General features: G+C 40.3%; 2 protein-coding genes across 4 annotated transcripts in view; one reads left to right on the forward strand and one right to left on the reverse strand.

The window, feature by feature from the left end:
• On the forward strand, positions 1–8102 carry selenon (selenoprotein N). The gene is made up of 12 exons (XM_023951986.1): positions 1–414; positions 959–1076; positions 1709–1839; positions 2449–2661; positions 2746–2870; positions 5023–5160; positions 5246–5327; positions 5438–5626; positions 5701–5806; positions 6232–6344; positions 6822–6923; positions 7163–8102. Exons 1-12 carry the CDS (start codon positions 226–228, stop codon positions 7328–7330), a joined length of 1674 nt encoding a protein of 557 aa, XP_023807754.1. The 5' UTR covers positions 1–225; the 3' UTR covers positions 7331–8102.
• Positions 7780–19125, reverse strand: part of LOC101173106 (oxidation resistance protein 1-like) — an 18379-nt gene continuing 7033 nt past the window's right edge. The window contains exons 5-17 of one of the 3 annotated variants that reach the window (XM_020713487.2): positions 18902–18981; positions 16963–17094; positions 16062–16226; positions 15416–15547; positions 15142–15326; positions 14727–15055; positions 14496–14652; positions 12573–12750; positions 12334–12453; positions 10923–11075; positions 10751–10846; positions 9904–9973; positions 7780–9001 (exon numbers count right to left, since the gene is read on the reverse strand). In XM_020713487.2, coding sequence (XP_020569146.1) covers positions 8838–9001; positions 9904–9973; positions 10751–10846; positions 10923–11075; positions 12334–12453; positions 12573–12750; positions 14496–14652; positions 14727–15055; positions 15142–15326; positions 15416–15547; positions 16062–16226; positions 16963–17094; positions 18902–18981 — 1961 coding nt within the window. In that variant the 3' untranslated portion in view covers positions 7780–8837. Of the gene's footprint in view, positions 9002–9899; positions 9974–10750; positions 10847–10922; positions 11076–12333; positions 12454–12572; positions 12751–14495; positions 14653–14726; positions 15056–15141; positions 15327–15415; positions 15548–16061; positions 16230–16962; positions 17095–18901; positions 18982–19125 lie in introns of all 3 variants that reach the window. The other 2 variants (XM_020713486.2, XM_020713488.2) reach the window with 2 other exon arrangements.

Raw genomic sequence — 19125 nt, forward strand, 5'->3', positions numbered from 1 at the left:
TGGCTAACTCGACTTTTTCTAAAACACCCAGACGCTACCAGATTGGATGTGGGGAAAATCTGGGAGGCAAACTCACGTCTCATAGCCGCTGCTGGAACTAACGGCGCACAGGAACTGCTCCAGGCTAACCGAACATTCTCTCCCCACAATCCGCGGAGGAATTCCGGCTCGAAAAGTCTAGGTTAAGATGCTATCGGATGCCATCCTCTAAATAGTTGTCCGATAATGGCCGCAGACGTGGATAAAAAGACTTCCGAGGCAGAGCGAAAGACAGCGGAGAAGAATGGGCTCCGAACCCCGGCCTCTGAATCCAGGTTCTACAGGGGGGTGTGGACCCTGATGCTGGTCTGTGCTGCCCCTCTTGTTGCTTATGGGATCAAGTACTACCAGGATACCCAGCTCCTCAAACGTCACGTGAGACTTTTTTTGTGTTTACAGCTCAATTAAGATAACAAAAAAGTTAAATTACATTTAAAAAAAATCATAAATCAGTATAAGAGAGGAGATCACTTCTTTCTTTTAAATCAGTGTATTGTTTTTAATCAGATGCCTTAACCCCTACATGTGCAGCTTTTCCAGCTCCTGCTGGTTTTATGGGTGGGTGGGCATGTCTCTCAGCTGGTAAACCCCCTCCAGCCCCCTTCCTCAACCACATCTGAACAAGTACAAAAGGATCTTGAATCTCGCACCTCCCTTCCCCTCCATTGGACGGATGCTGGCAGGCACGCATCTCACCGGAACTCATCATCTTCTGATCTTCATTCAGGCAGAACCCCCCCCCCCCCCCCCCCCCCAAGCCCCAGACCCCTGCCGATTCAGTTTGCTCAGCATCGCAAATTCCCCTCCGCCACCCTCTCAGGAATCCCCAAGGGATTTGATGTCTCCTTTGCTTTAGGAAAAAAAAAATCTGTTGGAATATTCTTGATAACCCGCTGTCACTATTTTTTTTCCTCTGCAGGAAGAGAGCATTCGCGTTTTGGGCGCTGAGGGTCTTTTCCTTTTCTCCTCCTTGGACACGGATCATGACCTCTATCTCAGCCCTGAGGAGTTCAAACCAGTTGCAGAAAAGCTTACAGGTTATATCATTTTAAGTGATGATACAAGTCATTCCTCTTCTTTAAAGTCCCACTCCGATCAACTTTAAATCTGTATTGTAAAAGCCTTTCAGTGATCTTTTAATTATGATTATGCTGGTTTTAGCCAAAAATAAAAAACTGTCGTTTTCTAGCACATCATTTCTGTAAAGCGGCAGCGGTTCATCCGAAATTCACCTCTAAGTTGTGGGCGGTACTATTGGCACAGAGTGACCCCCCCCATTACCCATAACTGAGAGCTCTCCTGCTATGCGAGCCCAAAACACCTCCAACCTAACATTCCTGGTGCAACAAAAATGGCGAGCAATGTTTGAGTTATCCGCCGTACAGTTTTGAGCCAGATGCCAGCTTGGAGGAGGAAGCAGGGAGCTTTGGGCCCACCTATTGTATTTCTTACATCACAAATGCACGTTTTTTTCCCAGCTGCTTCTGACTAACAAGTCAAATACAGAAAAACTCGTAAATGCAATTTTAAGCTTAATTTTCTTCATACATGTCTTCTATTATGAGAACAATGTCACAAGAACATGTTAAAAACACCAAAACCACAATTTCCATCAGAGTGGGTCTTAAAAATGACGATAAAGACGCTAACAAAGTGATGTTCCTCAAAGGAATCACCCCTTCGGTGGATGTGGATGAAGAAGTGATCCAAGACCCCAATGGAGAAACCTTGACCTTGGAGGCTAAAATGCAGCCCCTGCTGCTTGATTCCATGACGAAAAGCAAAGATGGCTTCCTTGGGGTATGTAAAAAAAAACTATAACTTTTGGAAATTAGTGTAAAATAGCAAAGCCACCAGAGTGTGGAACATTGACTGTATATGAGAACTGGACTGTGTGACCCTTTCCCTCGGGTATTCCAAACAGGAAGTGCCTGTCGGCTGCAAGAAGCCAAAATCCCATAGACTTCAATTGAGAAATAAACAGCTATTACTTAATCAGTCTGTGTATCAGAATAACCATTTTTGCTCGGATGCCTTATTTTTTACATGTTCTTTCTTATTCTTTTCTGTAGTTCAATTATAAACTGACCAATCAGATGCCTTTATAAAAGCATGTGATGCCTGGTTGCTGTCACTTGAACATTTGAAGCATTTGATTGACAGAAACTTCCTGTCAACTGCTTTCAAGTTGTACGGCAATTGGCCAGAATAGTTGCCATATAAAAAATGACTTCAATCCAACTTGTACCAATCACTACTAACTGACATCGTCTGGCTCCAATATGGCTGTGCTTGTAATGAAAAAAAAAAAAAAAAGGCGACTGAATTGACATTTGGTTGAAAGTCACACTCGGTCCAGTTCTCATATACAGTCAGTGGTCTGGAATACCCCCTCCTCCTTTCTGGCAGGTCTCTCACAGCTCTCTGAGTGGTCTCCGCTCCTGGAAGAGCCCCGCCGTGCCTTCTTCTTCGTTCTTCGCCAGTCAGTTCAGAGTGTTTCTGCCCCCAAAGAACAAGGCAGACGTGGGTGACACTTGGTGGGTGATTCCCAGCGAGCTCAACATCTTTACTGGATACTTGCCCAACAACCGTTACCATCCTCCCACTCCAAAGGGCAAGGAGGTATCCTGAACATCCCGACTCTGCAGTGGAATTTCAACTTCTACCTCGTGTACTTTGCAATGAACTCATTTTTTTATCCTGCAGGTGCTCATTCACTCCTTGCTGAGTTTGTTCCATCCACGGCCCTTTGTCAAGCCTCGCTTCGCTCCTCAGGGCGCAGTCGCCTGCATCCGTGCCAAAAATGACTTTTACTATGACATCGTCTTCAGGTGAGAAGTCAGTCAGGAAGATGCAAAAACAACAGTGGATTTTTATCATCTAGACACTAATGCATTTTATGCATTCCTCACCTCAGTATTAAGTGTCCTTAACAAATATTTTCTCCTACCGTTTATGTTTTGGTAACTGATTGAAATAGCAAAAGAAAAAAAATTTCACAAATTTACAGCATTATCTGCCTTTAAAAAACACCCTTTATTTTAATGAACATAAAACAATCTTTGTAAAATCCAAACTTTAAATATTTCCTATCTTTAAAATGAAAAACAAGTAAAGCCTGCATCCATGTTATTCCCACTGACAGATGGGCAGCGTGTGGTAACTTTTTTTAATGCTAGCTATGGATTTGTTGCCATCAACATTCCTGGTGCAACAAAAATAGCGAGCAATATTTGAGCTATCCTGCCGTACAGTTTTGAGCCAGATGCCAGCTTGGAGGAGGAAGTGGAGCAGGGAGCTTGGGGCCCACCCGTTGTATTTCTTACATCACAAAAACGCATTTTTTTTCCAACTGCTTCTTACTAACAACAAGTCAAATACAGAAAAACTCGTAAATGCAATTTTAAGCTTAATTTTCTTCATACATGTCCTCTATTATGAGAACAATGTCACAAGAACATGTTAAAAATACCAAAACCACAATTTCCATCGGAGTGGGTCTTAAAATGACGATGAAGACGCTAACAAAGTGATGTGACAAAGTGACAAAGTGATTAGCAAAAGAAGAAAAAAAAATGTCACAAATTTACAGCATTATCTGCCTTTAAAAAACACCCTTTATTTTAATGAACATAAAACAATCTTGTCTATGAAGACTCTCATTCATCCAGGTTGGTTCCATTGTAGTAGGTTTAGGGGATGTCATCTGGACTTGGTTTTTAAAGTTAGAAGACGTTTCGCCTCTTATCCAAGAGGCTTTGTCAATTCTGAATTAGCTGGTCTAAGAGCTGGTATATATATGCGTTCAAGGGGGAGGAGTCAGACCTGAAACTGGAGGTATTGTCCAATAAGCCTACATGGTTTCGGGTGGTTAATAGTCCTTTGTCCTCTGCTGGGGGTTGGGGAGCCAGTGACTCACTCTCCAAATTGGTCCTCTCTTTCAGCGGTTAACGACTCAGGTGGAACTGGTTTGGTTTGTTTAGGTTTCAAAACACTGCCGTAGATGGATGGAAGAATAAACCTGAGACCACCATTCTTATTAAGAGAAGGTTTATCCTTCTTGACAAAGATGGCTTCTTTCACTCCTCGCTCAAACCATCCTTACCATACACAACATTACTCTGTTGTGTACTCTATCCACTGCAAAGAGAACTGCAATGAACAGTTTATAGGAGAAACCAAACAACCGCTACACAAGCGGCTTTACCAACATCGCAGAGCCAACCCAAGTGGACCTGAGTCTTCAGTACATCTCCACCTGAAGGCCACAAACCACTCTTTCGAGGACAGTGAAGTCCGAATTCTAGCCAGAGAGAAAGGATGGTTTGAGCGAGGTTCAGTTTCAGGTCTGACTCCTCCCCCTTGAACGCATATATATACCAGCTCTTAGACCAGCTAATTCAGAATTGACAAAGCCTCTTGGATAAGAGGCGAAACGTCTTCTAACTTTAATAACCAAGTCCAGATGACATCCCCTAAACCTACTACAATAAAACAATCTTTGTAAAATCCAAACTTTAAATATTTCCTATCTTTTAAATGAAAATCAAGTAAAGCCTGCATCCATGTTATTCCCACTGACAGATGGGCAGCGTGTGGTAAGTTTTTTTAATGCTAGCTATGGATTTGTTGCCATCTTTGGCAGATCCAAAGTAAAGGGAGGCCGTTTCAGAGCTGAAGATTTTAAGGTCACCTGTGTCAAACATGCAAAAAAACACATTTGAGAATGACTTTAATTTAAAAAAAGAAGACAAACGTAACAAAAACGTATCATAATAGTAGGTTTGGAACTAGATTGTAATTATGTGTGTTGGTAAGTGGGACTGTTCTACACACTTGCTTGTGTTGCAAGCCACCTAGTGGTAATTTGTTGAACTGATAACTCCATTTCAAACTGGATTCAAACAGGAAGTCAGAGTGTTGGCGTTCTGGTCCTCCACAGCTAATTTTTTTCATAAACTCTTTTTTTTTTTTCTCCTGCAGGATTCATGCTGAATTCCAGCTCAACGATGTCCCAAATTTTCCGTTCTGGTTCACCCCGGGCCAATTCACCGGCAACATCGTCCTGTCTAAAGACGCTTCCCATGTTCGATACTTCCACCTCTACGTTCCAAATGATAGGTAAGACTCCTTTTCAAGCCGTTGCGCAGTAGTTTTGCATCGTGATCCCGTTCCACAGTCAGCTTGTGTGCTGGTTGTGTTGCAGATCCCTGAATGTGGACATGGAGTGGCTTTATGGAGCCAGCGAAAGCAGCAACATGGAGGTGGACATTGGATACCTGCCTCAGGTGCTGCAGTACTGGTGACACGTGTTACCATTCATTTCTGTTTTTCAGTTTGTCTAGTCACGAAATACACTTTCTGAGACATCCCTGAACATCGGAAGTTTTCTATCCAGATGGAGCTGCAATCCACAGGCCCCTCTACTCCGTCCATCATCCTGGATGAGGAGGGAAACATCATCGATAGAAGAGACAGCAGCAGTGAGCCCATTCAGTTTGTGTTTGAGGAAATACACTGGTCCTCAGAGATCAGCCGGGAAGAAGCTGCTCGCCATCTGGAGGTCACCTTCTACCCCTTTAAGAAGGTGACCACCGTGGATTTAGAGGATGCCATTAGTGGATTCTCAGTGATGTGAGAAACACGTGTGTTTCTTTGCAGGTACCATACTTTCCCTTTCCAGAAGCTTTCAAGAAAGCTGAGGCAGAGAAGAAGTTGGTGCATTCCATTCTCCTTTGGGGAGCTCTAGACGATCAGTCCTGCTGAGGTGAGAGGATTCATGAGACAAATAACTTTAAATTGAGTTTCTGGCTGCTCCGTTTAGGAATTTTTCCACTTCATAAATGACCTAATGTGATGTTTTCTTTTAGTTCTCCAATCTTACAGCCATATAGTAAACTCAATACGCAGTAAATGGCAGATTCTTACAAATGAGATACTTTAAAAAAAGATACTTCCAAAGCTTTGAAATAAAAAATTCAGTGGATCAATTGATTTACATTGTTTAGAAAAACTTCAGAGTTTAGAAAACTGAGATTAAGCTTACTTGAAAGTTGTAAAAAGTAAGAAAGAAATACAAAAAAAACGTAAAAAAAAAAACAAAATAAAAAATTCATACATGGGTAGATGAAGTGTATCCCATGTTGTACTTAAAAAAAAAAAATATGGTTCAATCCATTGTCATCTCTGCAGGTTCAGGGCGAACTCTCCGGGAGACGGTCCTGGAAAGTTCGCCCATCCTGGCTCTGCTTAACCAGAGCTTCATCAGCAGCTGGTCTCTGGTCAAAGAGCTGGAAAACATGCAGGTGAGCAACAGCAATCACAGAAGATTCAAAGGTCACCTTAAAGGGGGAAAGAAACTTGTGTTTTTAACATGTTCTAGTAGCATTTTTCTGATGATGGACAATTATGCCTAAAATATATATAAAATATTTCTTTATTTGAATTGTAAAAACATGTTGCTGAAAAAAGTGAATTTGTGATGTAGAAAATATGCTTGGGCTACAAGTTTCCTGCTCTGAGCTCTCAGCAACGGGGAAGGGAAGTGGGCGGGGTCGCTCTGCACCAACAGTCCCGCCTACAACTCAGAGGCAGATTTCTATTGAACACCTGCCGCTCTGCAGAAACTCTGTCCTTGAAAAGGACAGGTTTTTGATTTTGCCTAAAAACAGCATAATCATAATATTTAAAAAAAACACTTTGAAAATAGATCAAAAGGTGATCAGAGTGGGTCTTTAAATAGATCTAATAAATGAATGTAATGTTTTTTATTTTGTTATTAGGCTGATGTGCAGCATCCAGAGTTAGGCGAAAAGGCTCGCTTACACCTGGAAAAGTACAGTTTTCCTGTGGAGATGATAGTGGCACTGCCCAACGGAACCATTGTAAGCATGTCTTAAAATGTTAAACTGTAACTTTACCGTACAGTAATGCCTAGCCCATCAATCAAATTGAGCACAAACAATTACCTGATTGTTATAACTGTTCTAATAAATGCTTATAATTTATCACAAAAACATCTCCAAACAATCTCCAGTTGGATCTTAAGTCTACATTTACTTTTCTATCATATCAACTGCCATCCTGTTGCTATTTGGGGATAAAAAGCTGCGTCTTTGTTTAGGTGCACCACATCAATGCAAACTACTTTCTGGATCAAACTGCGATGAAACCGGAGGAAGAAGGCGCGACTGTCAGCTTCTCAGCTGGGTTTGAGGACCCATCAACCTCAACTTACATCAATTTCCTGAAGGAGGGGCTCCAGAAAGCAAAGGAGTACACGGCACAGTAACTCGCTAGAGGACGTAATGATGGTGCCTTTGAATGTCTGTGTTGGCAGCTGGAAAATGGATTTAGTATTCTCTTTACTATTTAATTTAACATTTTTTATGCAGTTTTTGGATTAAAAACTTTATTTCTGGTCGCTGCTTTGAATAAAAATATATAAACCTGGTAATCCCCATTAGAGTTGAGCACAAATCCTACCTGATGTCCTTTAATTTCTTTACAATGGTGGTTTTACATGAGCAATAGTTAACGGTGAGTCTTCAAGCTGCCGAGTCATCCAGAGTCGGAGCGCTGTTCGTTTCCTCCAGCTACGTTTCTGCAGTCTGTGAAGTCTTGGCCTGAAAGCTCCATCCGAGCCGGGCGAAGCCTGATGTCATTGCTGAGGCGTCTGAAAGGAAACTCCCCGCTCTGACTTGTGACAAAAGCAGAAGGAAAACTGAAATGGACTGCTCATTTATCTTTGTGTACTTAGAAATGTTTTAATCTGAAATTCAAAAGATGTGACCATAACAAAGAGCACTGTTTTGTCATGTCAAGCATGATAAACAGATGGGCATATGTCAACAAACAGCTGGTGTTTCTGGGTAAATAAAAGGATCTCCTTGACCTTTCAATGTAACACACCAATCTATTTTCTTGTATTTCCATAAAACAATGTAAAATAAGCATACAGAGATGAAGATTTGACATAAAATGCTTACTTTGAGTGACTTTTATATAAAAAGCCTTCCAATTCTGTTTTCATTTTTTCCCACTAAAGTTTTTTTTTTATTGGACTGTATTGTGTTTCTTTGCAACAATCATACAACAGTTAAAGTCTACATTGTGCTAGTTTTATTAACTAACCCACAGTTTTGTACAATGCAAGCAAAGTCAGTCAGAGCAGAAGCATCTACAGCAGCAGAATGACAAAACCCTGTGAATGTAAAGTCCTTTTTATTGATTTTTACCTTCATTTGGAAACGGCTTTGGTTTCCACACACCTAAAATGGTTATGAAAGAATTTTTAAATATGGTGAGTGGTTTAGGGGAGGAGGAGATGGCTTGTGAGACAGCACGCTGTACAGAAATGCAGTGCAGACATTTCTAAATACGACTAAAAGGTAGTTTTTGGGTGCTCCTAAAGAGCTGAGCGGCAGCATGAAACTCAGAACATGCACAAACAAAAAAGGCACAAAATGTGTCTTTGTAAGGAATAATGAATAAGTTAGCAAAGTGCATACTTGTAACCAGCTCTATTATGAAATAAAGATTTGAATGCTCTATTTTTATAATATCTTAGCTCTTTTTACATCTGCAGACCTGATTTGGCTGCCAAGTCCCCACAGGAATGACTCCAGTGTTACAATTATCTACTCTGAGATCGTGATCAGTTCAAGATCCACCATTTTTTGTTAGCTCTATGTGATAACAATGACTGGAATGAGCAAATGACTGTTTTTGTTTTGTTTTTTGCTTTGTGATAAAGTCTGCGCTCACTGAAGCCAATCAGTGGCAACGAAGTCTATGAGTCAGATGAGAAGAAGTCCCCCGGTAGGCTCAGCTGAACGTCCACACCTCCAGCTCCATGATGTGGAAGTCAGCCGTTTCCGACAGGCAGCAGTTGTTAAAGGTGTAGCAGGGGCTGCTGCGCCCCACGTACAGGCTCTCATCCACCCACAGCCCAAAGTGACCACTGAGGACAGAAGCAAAGAGGGGACTTAAGACCAGGATTCGTTCTTTTACATGTTAACATTAGTGCTTTTAGATTTGATACTTTGACACACTGGACTGCTTCTGCTATCCTGCCTTTGAACAACAGGTAAGTCCCTCTCCAACCATCTTTTGATGTATTTGGTATTTTATTTATCATTTTGCAGTTTCGTTTTAACCCTTGTGCTATCCGAGGCACTTTAACATTGGGAGTTGGGTCATCTAGACCCACTAGACAGTGCGCTGAACCTTTTTTCTTCAATGATTTGTGATCTTCACTGGTGTCCATGGATTACATGAAATCTTTCCACCTTTATCCACCTTTGTCATGGTAGGGAAAACACGTCAAGGCAAGGGTGGGGTCATCTAAGATAGCACAAGGCAGAGCAGCAGTAGTTCCTTGTAAATTTGCCTCCGAGTTGTGGGCGGGACCATTAGCGGAGAGCAACCCCGCCCCCTTTCCCTCCAAGTCGCTGAGATCTCTCTGTTCACATGCTCACCCGCTAGCCCCTCATACCCCCCAACCTAACATTACCGGTGCAACAAAAAAAACATTTTCAGAACTGACGGCATTTACTGAATGTCTTAGATGTTTAAAACTGCCCCTCTTTAACAGGACCTGCCATCACATAACGTCCCAGCCTCTTTAAAACCCCATTTATTTGAGATGTCTTGAGTTTGAGTTTAATTTTTATCGGTTTGATTTTTACATTATATTTATGTAATAAATCAGTTTGGGTTGTATAGGTAGGTTTAAGCTATTTCTAAATTTTCTGTCAATCATGCTTCTATCACTCTTAGAATATATCCTAAATATGTTTAACCTTCTTCTTAATCAACATCAAATACATTAGGAATGAATTGTAAAAAAACAGAATTACCTGCCTCCACCAATAGCAAAGCAGTCCAAGTCTCCTTTGATGAAAAATGAGTTTTCTCCAGTCCATTTGAAACACTAAAAAAACAGAAGAATCACAAAGTTCCGATCAGTTATCCAAACATAGTAATCTTCTTTTAATCGACCCCTTCAGAAATTAAATATTAATAAATCAAAAATATTGTAGAGTCATTTCAGCTCAAACCCAAAACATTTAAAGAAAACATCAGAACTTTAAGACAAACCACAAAGGTTTTACTGCCTGACTAAAAAACGAAATTAATTTTTTCTTTTGATGACTGATTGGAGGAGGATGTTCTGCAATGCAGTTTTTTCAATTTAAAAAGCTCTTCATCGCTCTTTTTCATCATATCTGCAATAGGCTGAAAAAAATTACAAATTACAGCTATTCTTGCCACATGTCTGTGAGACACAGAACACACTATTTTTAGTGTTTCTGCTCTGGTTTCTGCAGAACTCCAAATCCATCTGCTCTTTATCCATGGTGTCAAATCTTCTGTGAAAACGTTCTTCAGAACATCCACCTGAATATCTTCCAACCACTGCGAACTAACGAATTACCTCTTTTTGATAAATACAGAGAACATTTGTGGCTTTTCAATCATACCAAATGTGAAGGGTGGGGCTCTGAGCTTTGTGGTTTATGTTGGATTTTTGGTGGACTGGACAAATGTTTTCTTTTTTTCTTGAGGTTAAGTTGGGCTTTTGGTTTCAAAATGAGCTACTAACCAATACAAAACCAACTTTTCCTTAATTTCTATGGTTACAAAAAATAACAATACAAAGCAGTTTATCCTCTATTATTAAACTGTACAACCTATACCGTGTTGTTACCTTGAAGCGGGGGTGCAGCATGAAGAGAAACGTCTCTCCTGTGCCGTAGAAAGTCTCGCTGGGTCTCAGTGGGTGAGACAGGAAGGCCCCGAAAATCTGAGATGAGAAGTAATGAATAAAACAAGGCAACTAAAACAGGATGGATATGAAAGCACAATGCACAATAGTTTACCTCATCAAGAGAATCTTTGATGACTATCAGCACAGGAGAGTCTATTGCTCCCAGTTTTCTGTAGAGGGACTTGAGGCTGGCGCCGTGAAGAGACGTGCTGTAGGTCAGCTGCCATGAATGACCCACCGTTCGAGCTGGCAGCTCCTTATTCAGCTAGCAAAGAAGAAATGAAAACAATTAGACGCCCCCAGCCCCCGCATGTCAGGATGAACAAACATCAGGTTAAGTTGGGAAATAAGTAACTTCCGCACTAAACTGAAGAAAAAAACAACAGACCAAACTGGCAGATTGATGTTTAAATTTCTTATTTGATAGAGTACGCTTGACATCTGACTTCAATCTGAACGCTTTCACATATAATCTTGGCCGTAGCGGAGTCTTAACCGAGGGATATTTCATTTCTCACTTTCATGGTTATGTTTAAATTACAGTTCCTCTTTTTGAAGAGTCTAAAAATGAGTAAAACCTCGTCAGGTTGGGGACACACTCACACCAAAAAACACAACAAAACTTTCTGCATCAGACTAAACAGCCAATAGTTTAATATGCAGGAACAGTTCAAGGAGAAAATCGTTTTCCATTTATACTCTTAAACTAACATTTCCTCTTTTGATGCAGTCAAAAGAACTTTTGGTTGAAAACATATTTGCATCTGCTGTTGAAAGAAATTTCTCAAGGCTACATTGTTAACTTTTCCTTGTTTGTAACAAACAAGTCAACATTTCTTAAATTGTTTTTAAGAACGTAAATTTTCAGAAAGAAATTATTCCAAAAAAATACGTATTCCTTAGTGTTTTCAGTTATTACGGTAATTGCATCACTGGTCACACCAAAGGCCTTTATTTCTGAATATTGTCTGATATTAAAATTAAGTACAGACAATGAAAACTAGCCTCTTTTTTTTAGTAAAAACACTTTTAATAATATTTTTCTATTATTGCTTTTATATTTGATTTTATATATTATAGTTTTATATTTTATTTTATAGAAAAGATAAGTAAAAAAAAGAAACAAAAATGTTTCTAAAATAAACAGTAACGCCCTACTTGTTTTTTTTGTTTTTTTTTTCCCATTTGTGTACATATTTAAAATATCATTCTACCTTTATTTTTGAAGGAGCAAAAAAATCAAAGGAAAAATCAACTTTAACTGTTCACGTGATCCATAAAATAAAAACTATTATATATTTTTTCTCATGTAATGATTTTTCACAAGTCAAAAATGAAGGATTTATAGGGAACAGCTTAAGATTTTAGGGAAAACTGAATTTTTAAAATTGTTCTTGTCCTAAAAAGCTTGTTTTCACAAAGAATTTCATGATAAAAGTTGCAAAACTATATAAATACACCCATAGTGGAAATGTATGTGATATATGCATGATTCTAAAGCTATTTAAAATGGTGCCACCTACTTCTCTGACATGAGACTCCTCTAAAATCTGGCTTCTTTCCACAACTAAACTGAGCCCATCAGGTTCCTTTTCACTGGCCAGGATCTGCTTGTCCTTACTGTCCTCCATCTTCAGCACCATCTGCCAAAACAAAAGTAGAAATCATCCACAGGCGAGTGTGTTCGGCTTTAAAAGGACCCCTCCGGTGACCTGCGACCTGCTGCTCGATTCTCCTGTGGGACCGTCATGAACCTGCTCACCTCCCAATCATCAGCAGAGCTGCAGCGCCTCTGGAACACCGCTTCCTCCTCATCTCCCTCTCTGCCTTCGATCAGTACAAAGCCTTCTTCGTCATGGTCCGCCTCTCCCTCCTCCTCTCCGTCAATGATGCACAAGTCTGGCCGGCAGCGCTTCAGGTAGGCGTGCAGTTCGTCGGAGCTGCATCAGAAGAAATTATTGAACTGACAAACGGCTGAGAAAGAGGACACTGCTGCATGCAAACCCCCTCCCAGTGGTTATTGTGCACTTTGGAGCGCAATCGCAGAAGTAAATAAGTTATTTTTGGAAAAGGATTTTTCCGTCTCGTACCAAAACTTTACCATTAAAGAAAGTTTTGCCTTAAACAAGTTGGAGGAGAATCACAAACTTAAAGAATCAAGAAAACACACGAAGAATGTTGTCTCATTATTAAATCATTTCTGATTATCTAAATGAATATGTAGAGGCCAAAAGGTCCATAACATGATGTGAAATATATGGTAATGAATATTAAAAAAAACTCAGGTTCATCATTCAAATATTGTCAAGCTACTAGAGTTCAAAAGCAAACAAACATTTCAAAAATGCATTCTTGGGCTTGATTGGAAGTCATCTTTCACATAGTAACTCGTGTCAAAGCAGTTTTAAAACTTTTCTGCAAGTTAAACTTAAGTTTTCTTGGTTTAATGTGTATAAGTATGCAAGTTAAGAAGTAGCAGGAGTTGTCTTTTAACCAAAGAGGTTCATTTGAGAAGAAAATAACTTTCTTCAGAGAGAAAACCATTAAAAACACTTCACATTTTGAATTTATTAGAAATCCAAGTTATTTCATGTTTTTCACTCAGTTATTTAAAAATGCTTATTATATCTAAAACCATTGCAAATCAGGTTATGGATACGATCTTCTTCCGCTCATCTAGGACCGGTTCACGGGGCAGCAGTCTAAAGAAGCCCAGATTTCCCTCGCCCCGACCACTTCCTCCAGCTCCTCCTGGGGAACCCCGAGGCGTTCTCAGGCCAGCCGAGAGACGTAGTCTCTCTAGAGTGTCCTGGGTCTTCCCGCTCCTCCCACTGAGCCATGCCTGGAACCCCTCCCCAGGGAGGCATCCTGACCAGATGCCCGAGCCTCCTCAACTGGTTCCTTCCGATGTGGAGGAGCAGCGGCTCTAATCCGAGCTCTCTCCGGGTGATCTGCTCACCCTCTCTCTAAGGGAGCAACCAGCCATGCTACGGAGGAAACTCATTTCAGCCGCTTGAATTTGGGACGTCGCTCTTTTGTTCATGACCCAGAGATCAAGACCAAAAGTGAGAAGGAAGATCGACCGGTAAATGGAGAACGTTGCTTTCTCACTTCTCTCTTCACCCCGAAAGACCGGTACAACGACCGCATAAGAGTGGACGCCGCACCGATACGGCTGTCAACCTCGTGCTCCGATCTTCCCTCACTCGTGAACCTACTTAAAGTCCTCCACCTGGGGCAGGAGCACTCCACCCACCCATCTAGTGATACCAACAATAAAGCTAAGTAATTATTTGAATATTCTGCTTTTGGTTTTACGTTTGTTGAGCTAAATGAAAGAACAATCTGACAAACGTTACAGTCTAAGGTTACTTTCGTAGGTGGAACTTAAAATATTACTATACAATAGAAAAAGGAAGTCTTTTTTGCCCATTTGGAAGTAGCGTTGATGTTTGTTTTTTATCAATAAAAGTTATTAGTCCTAAGTACGTTCTAAATTTGTTTTTAAAACATGCTAAAACATAAAAAAGTGGCAGAAATTTGAGTTTTACTTCTGTTTTTTAGCGATTTACAGCTCTAAAGAGTCCATTTCAAACATTTTAACAATAAAAAATTAACACAAAAAAAGTTAATTACTTTAAAATCTGTTCAATTTTCTTCTGTTGTCTTCTTTGTCATGATTTACCTTTCCTGTGACAGGGCGAGCCAGGCGTCCCGTCGGGTGGAGGTTTTGTCTCCTCCCAGCAGCAGACCTTCTGAACCCTTCTTCTCCACAGGCGGCTGAACCCGCAGCCGCACAAACATCACCCACCCAGATGTAGCAGCTGAAGACCTGTGAGGCACTACAGAATAAACCGACTTTCAGTGAAGGAAATAAAAGCAAAGTGATTATACGTGAATGAGAAAGTGATCCCACCTGGAGTTTGACTGTCCGCGCTGGCTTTACCTGCCTCCTCTTGACCTCCACAGCAGAGGGAGGCAGCGCTGCTCAGGACCGCCAACCCACCCACAGATTTCTCAGACAGCTCCCCGGGTGAGTTGCCATCCAACTCCTGTTCAACCTCTGCCATGTCTCTGCTTTCAGCCTCCTCTTCCTCAAACGGTTCCTCCATCAACTTTTCAGCAAAATCAGAAGGACAAGCAGACGCAGAGGCAGGAAGGGACTCTCCCACTGTTTGTTTTGGGATACTTCCTAATCGACTTTTGGCGTTTTTCAGCCTCTGGAAAACATTCTTTTCTTTTTTCCTAGAATAAAAAGAAACAGGAATTTAGCATTTTAGTCCCCTGTGTCTGTGTTGTAGTTAAGAAAATAACAGTGCATCAGTGCCCACCTCTGCTTGGTGGTGTTAAAGTGAACATGTGAACTATCGGAGAAGAAGGACACAGAAGCCAGATTATCAATGGAGCAAGAGAGAAAGTATTCCTCACAGCCATGCTCCTTCACCAACGGATGCTTCTTAAATGGGTCAAAGAAGATTTTGCTGGAGGTCACCAACAGAATACCTGAAACCACACCCTGATAAAAAAATAAAAATTCAAAAACAGCACACTTCGGCTATTAAATACAGCAAATCCAGGGTTTAGAGGAGTCTTTCCTCGTCCCACCTTTCTGTCAGTGATGTGGCGGCCGAACAGTTTAAGGTACGACATGGCCTCTGGGCCCTCCCCCTCACACAACTCTGGGGGTAGAGCGAGTAAGCAGAGCTGTCCATCAGGCAGAGGGACCGCCTCCACATCCTGTCCATGCCAGAGATAAGAGAAAAATATGACCTCCTAGTAAGAACTTTACTTGTCTTTCAATCTGGGATTTGATTTGTCCTTTCTGTGCACTAAAAGTCTGCAAATCAGTTTCAATCATTTCCATGGGAACGCCATTACTTGATTGCCTTTATTTAATCTTGTACCTAAAATTTAGTCTCATTTTTACAAATAAAACTCTCATCAGGGTTAAAAAACAGGATGCTTGCTTTTTATTCATCAAACTTTTAATGCTCTTGTTTTGATGCAGTAAAGCCTTAAATTTTACTTGTGATTTAAAAAATGATATATTTTATTTTCTGAAATTCAAAAAAAAGAAAGAAGGTGTTTTGGAAGGTGTTTCTGTTTCATTTTGGTTGAAAAATACATTTTTAGTGAAATAAAGTGTTAAATCTCAACATAAATATTAGCTAATACCTACAATCATTATCATATGTTCATGATGAGGCAACATTTCAAAGACATCAAAGTGACTACAATATTTTCCACATACCAGAAGTTTGTCATAATCTGCCTCTTGGGACGGCGAGTGGGGCTGAGCGGTAAGCGAAACAAAGCAGTCGTGGTCGGCGTCCGCCTCCGGCTTGTCCTGATGTCCGGAGTGCGGTTCTGGCTGAGATCCACCTCCGGAGGTTTTGTTTAGTCCCTTAGCGATAAGCTGCTTCAAAACAGAAGCCATGAAACAATCAGCTCTGACACCGATGTGGAGTCACTGTTCAACATGAGACACTTCCTCTTCTGCCGGCCCGCTCGTTCCCCTCCTCTCTTTGTTTACAGTCACTCCATGAGACCTGAGGGCCGTACATGTGAGGCTGAACATGTGGGTTTGGTTTTAAAGCTTCTGAAACACGATGGTGAAAGAGGATGAAATTGTCCTTTCTGATGAATCTCGCGCTTACAAAAGAGGCGTGTAAAAAGGGTCTACGTTTAAAGCACATGTGTCAAACTCCAAACTGCCAAATGTGGCCCTCCATGTCATTTTATGTGGCCCGCGAAAGCATAAAAGTTTTTAATTTCTTAAAATAAAAAATAAAAAATAGTGTGTATTTATTCATATCTAGGGGGAATTGGACTTGAAATATTGGATTGGGCAACAATACATTAGGACTTAAACACTGTCTATATAACCTAACCTGACACAATCAAATTTAAAAGGATTTATGCTAGAGTAACAAGCAAACATTTGTTTTCTATGCAACTGTAATTCTCACTTTAAAAAGTTATAATAAATAAATAATGAGTTATTTAACATACAGGAGTAGTTAGTTATTTTTCATTACATTTAGTTACATGTATAAATTACATCCGGCCCTTTGAGGACAGCTGGTAAAGTGATGTGGCCCTCGGTGAAAATGAGTTTGACACCCCTGGTTTAAAGAAATAGCTGGCCTCACCTCTGGAGTCATGAAGGTCGCAGATGAGTCGTGTTGTGTCTGAGAAGCCGCGAGGCCCATGCCCTCTGCTGCTGAAGGTGCTGCGTCATTAGACTCGGATGCAACACTGAACACTGTGTTTTCCGGGAATCCCTACATTCATATATGCAAAAAAAACAAACAAACAAAAGTTTGCATGATTTTTAAAACAAACAGATCTTCAGTCCTGATGGCTCCAAGCAGAAAACACACAGCAAAAACAGAAATAAGTCAAACATTCTACAGTTTAGTTCAGTGGCAGTTAATAAGTAAGCAAGAAGAAATCTGCCAGTTGGGTTAGAAAAGTAGTCTCACCAAGAATTCATATTTCAAGAAAAATGCTCAAGTGAGACAAATTTACTCAAACTATGATTATTTTGCAGTTAAAAACTTTTTTGATAAGATTTTTTTTTTTTTTTTGCAAGACAAAAAAATAAGACAATTCTTCTTGTAAAAATAATCTTTTTACTTTCTCAAGATTCAGATTTTGGAGTGCATCAACAACAGTTAACATCTCCAAATCTCAGACTTTGAGAGCGTTATCTTGGTTGACAGAGTTTCTCTGTGGCTCTGGATTAAACCAAAAGACCCAACTGTGGGAGAAACGCTTCCTAAGTCCTCGCAGTAAGCTTCTGAGTTTGCTTACAGGGTCCTATTTGGGGGATATAGTTTCTTAAATCTTGTAAAAATCCTTAGGGATACTCAAAGGTATTTCAAAAAACCATTATTCTGAAGCTCAAGCCAGGATAGTCCAGAAAACATACATTGTTTGAGCTTGGAGAGACATTAGAAAAACTTTGCAAATGATTTAGTTTGGTCCGTTATCATGCGGCAGTCTTCAGAGCTCACCAGGGTTTGGTTTAATTTATGGGTTTGTTTATTGGCTTTCTTTCTAAATAGAAGACACCCTGTGTCACACAGGATCATGTCAACACTGAAAATATAGTAGTAGGAAGTGTAAAATCAGCAGTGGCATAAAAAAACAACTAAAAATGAACCATTTATTTTACAGTTTTTGGCCTGAATTTTGTAAAACTAACTAACCCAAATTCAATCAGAGATAATAAGTGACACGTACCGTATTTTCCTAACTATAAGGCACACTTAAAATCCTTCAATTTATTCAAAATAGAAAATATAGTTTTTAATCTGATGTGCCTTAATTCTGGCTATGTTTACTGACCTCCAGTGGATTTTCTGTGGTTAACGGTGCACAAAAGTCTGTCAAAATGTTTAACTTCGTCTCGTGATACGTACTGTCCTTCAACTGTTTGTGAATGAGTTTACTTTTGCTTTTACTTAACTACTTACTTACTTTTTATTTTACAGTTACTTCTTTAAATTAAAAACTTTTTTTTTAAACCAGGGATGAGGAGTAAAAGAGCCACATGTAGCTGCGGAGCCTCAGGTTTCCGATTCCTGCTTCAAACAATAACGTATCTGTCCATGGGCAAAAAATAAGGGGGAAATAAACCACATGACAAATAACAGGAAAGCCTACAATTAGTAGCTTCACCTCATGGCAGTCCTAGATGACAAATATTATCTTTCTTGAAAATATCTGAACTTTAACACAGTTTGGTGATGTCAAAAGTATTGGATTTTACCCAAAAAGGACATTTTTACAGTCAAAGCAGTTTATTGTTGAATTTTAAAAAGGCAGCTTACAGATTACCTTGGTAAAAAAAAACTTCTAAAGGTCTTCTCTTTGCAGCTGTATTTGTTGCAGAATTTCTTTAACACACTCTTCCCATGGTATCAAAGCATACACTCTGAACCTTGAACACTCCCTGTCAAACTCTTTTAAGGCCATAAACTGCAACACCAACATAAGAGATCTCCCCAGCAACCCTAATCAGGCGTTACATAAATGCCGCAGGCTCACAAGCACTCCCGTCCAAAACTGAATGGTGTCGCTCACCCTGCTGCTCAGGCGGTCACGTGACGGTCCACCTGCAGGCTCCTTTGCTACTGCAGAGCTGCTGAAGTCCCATGAAGTCCCTATAAAAGAGAAAAACAGAAAAAGAAATTCTGTGGAGAACAAGGACAATTGTCATGTGATCTAGCTCATGCCGCACATGCCTCTCCATATGAAAATAACTTCATGCAAAGACATAAAACTGCAAAGAAGTTTCAAATGATATG

Source organism: Oryzias latipes, chromosome 22, assembly GCF_002234675.1.
Source record: "Oryzias latipes chromosome 22, ASM223467v1".
Classification (NCBI taxonomy): domain Eukaryota; kingdom Metazoa; phylum Chordata; class Actinopteri; order Beloniformes; family Adrianichthyidae; genus Oryzias; species Oryzias latipes.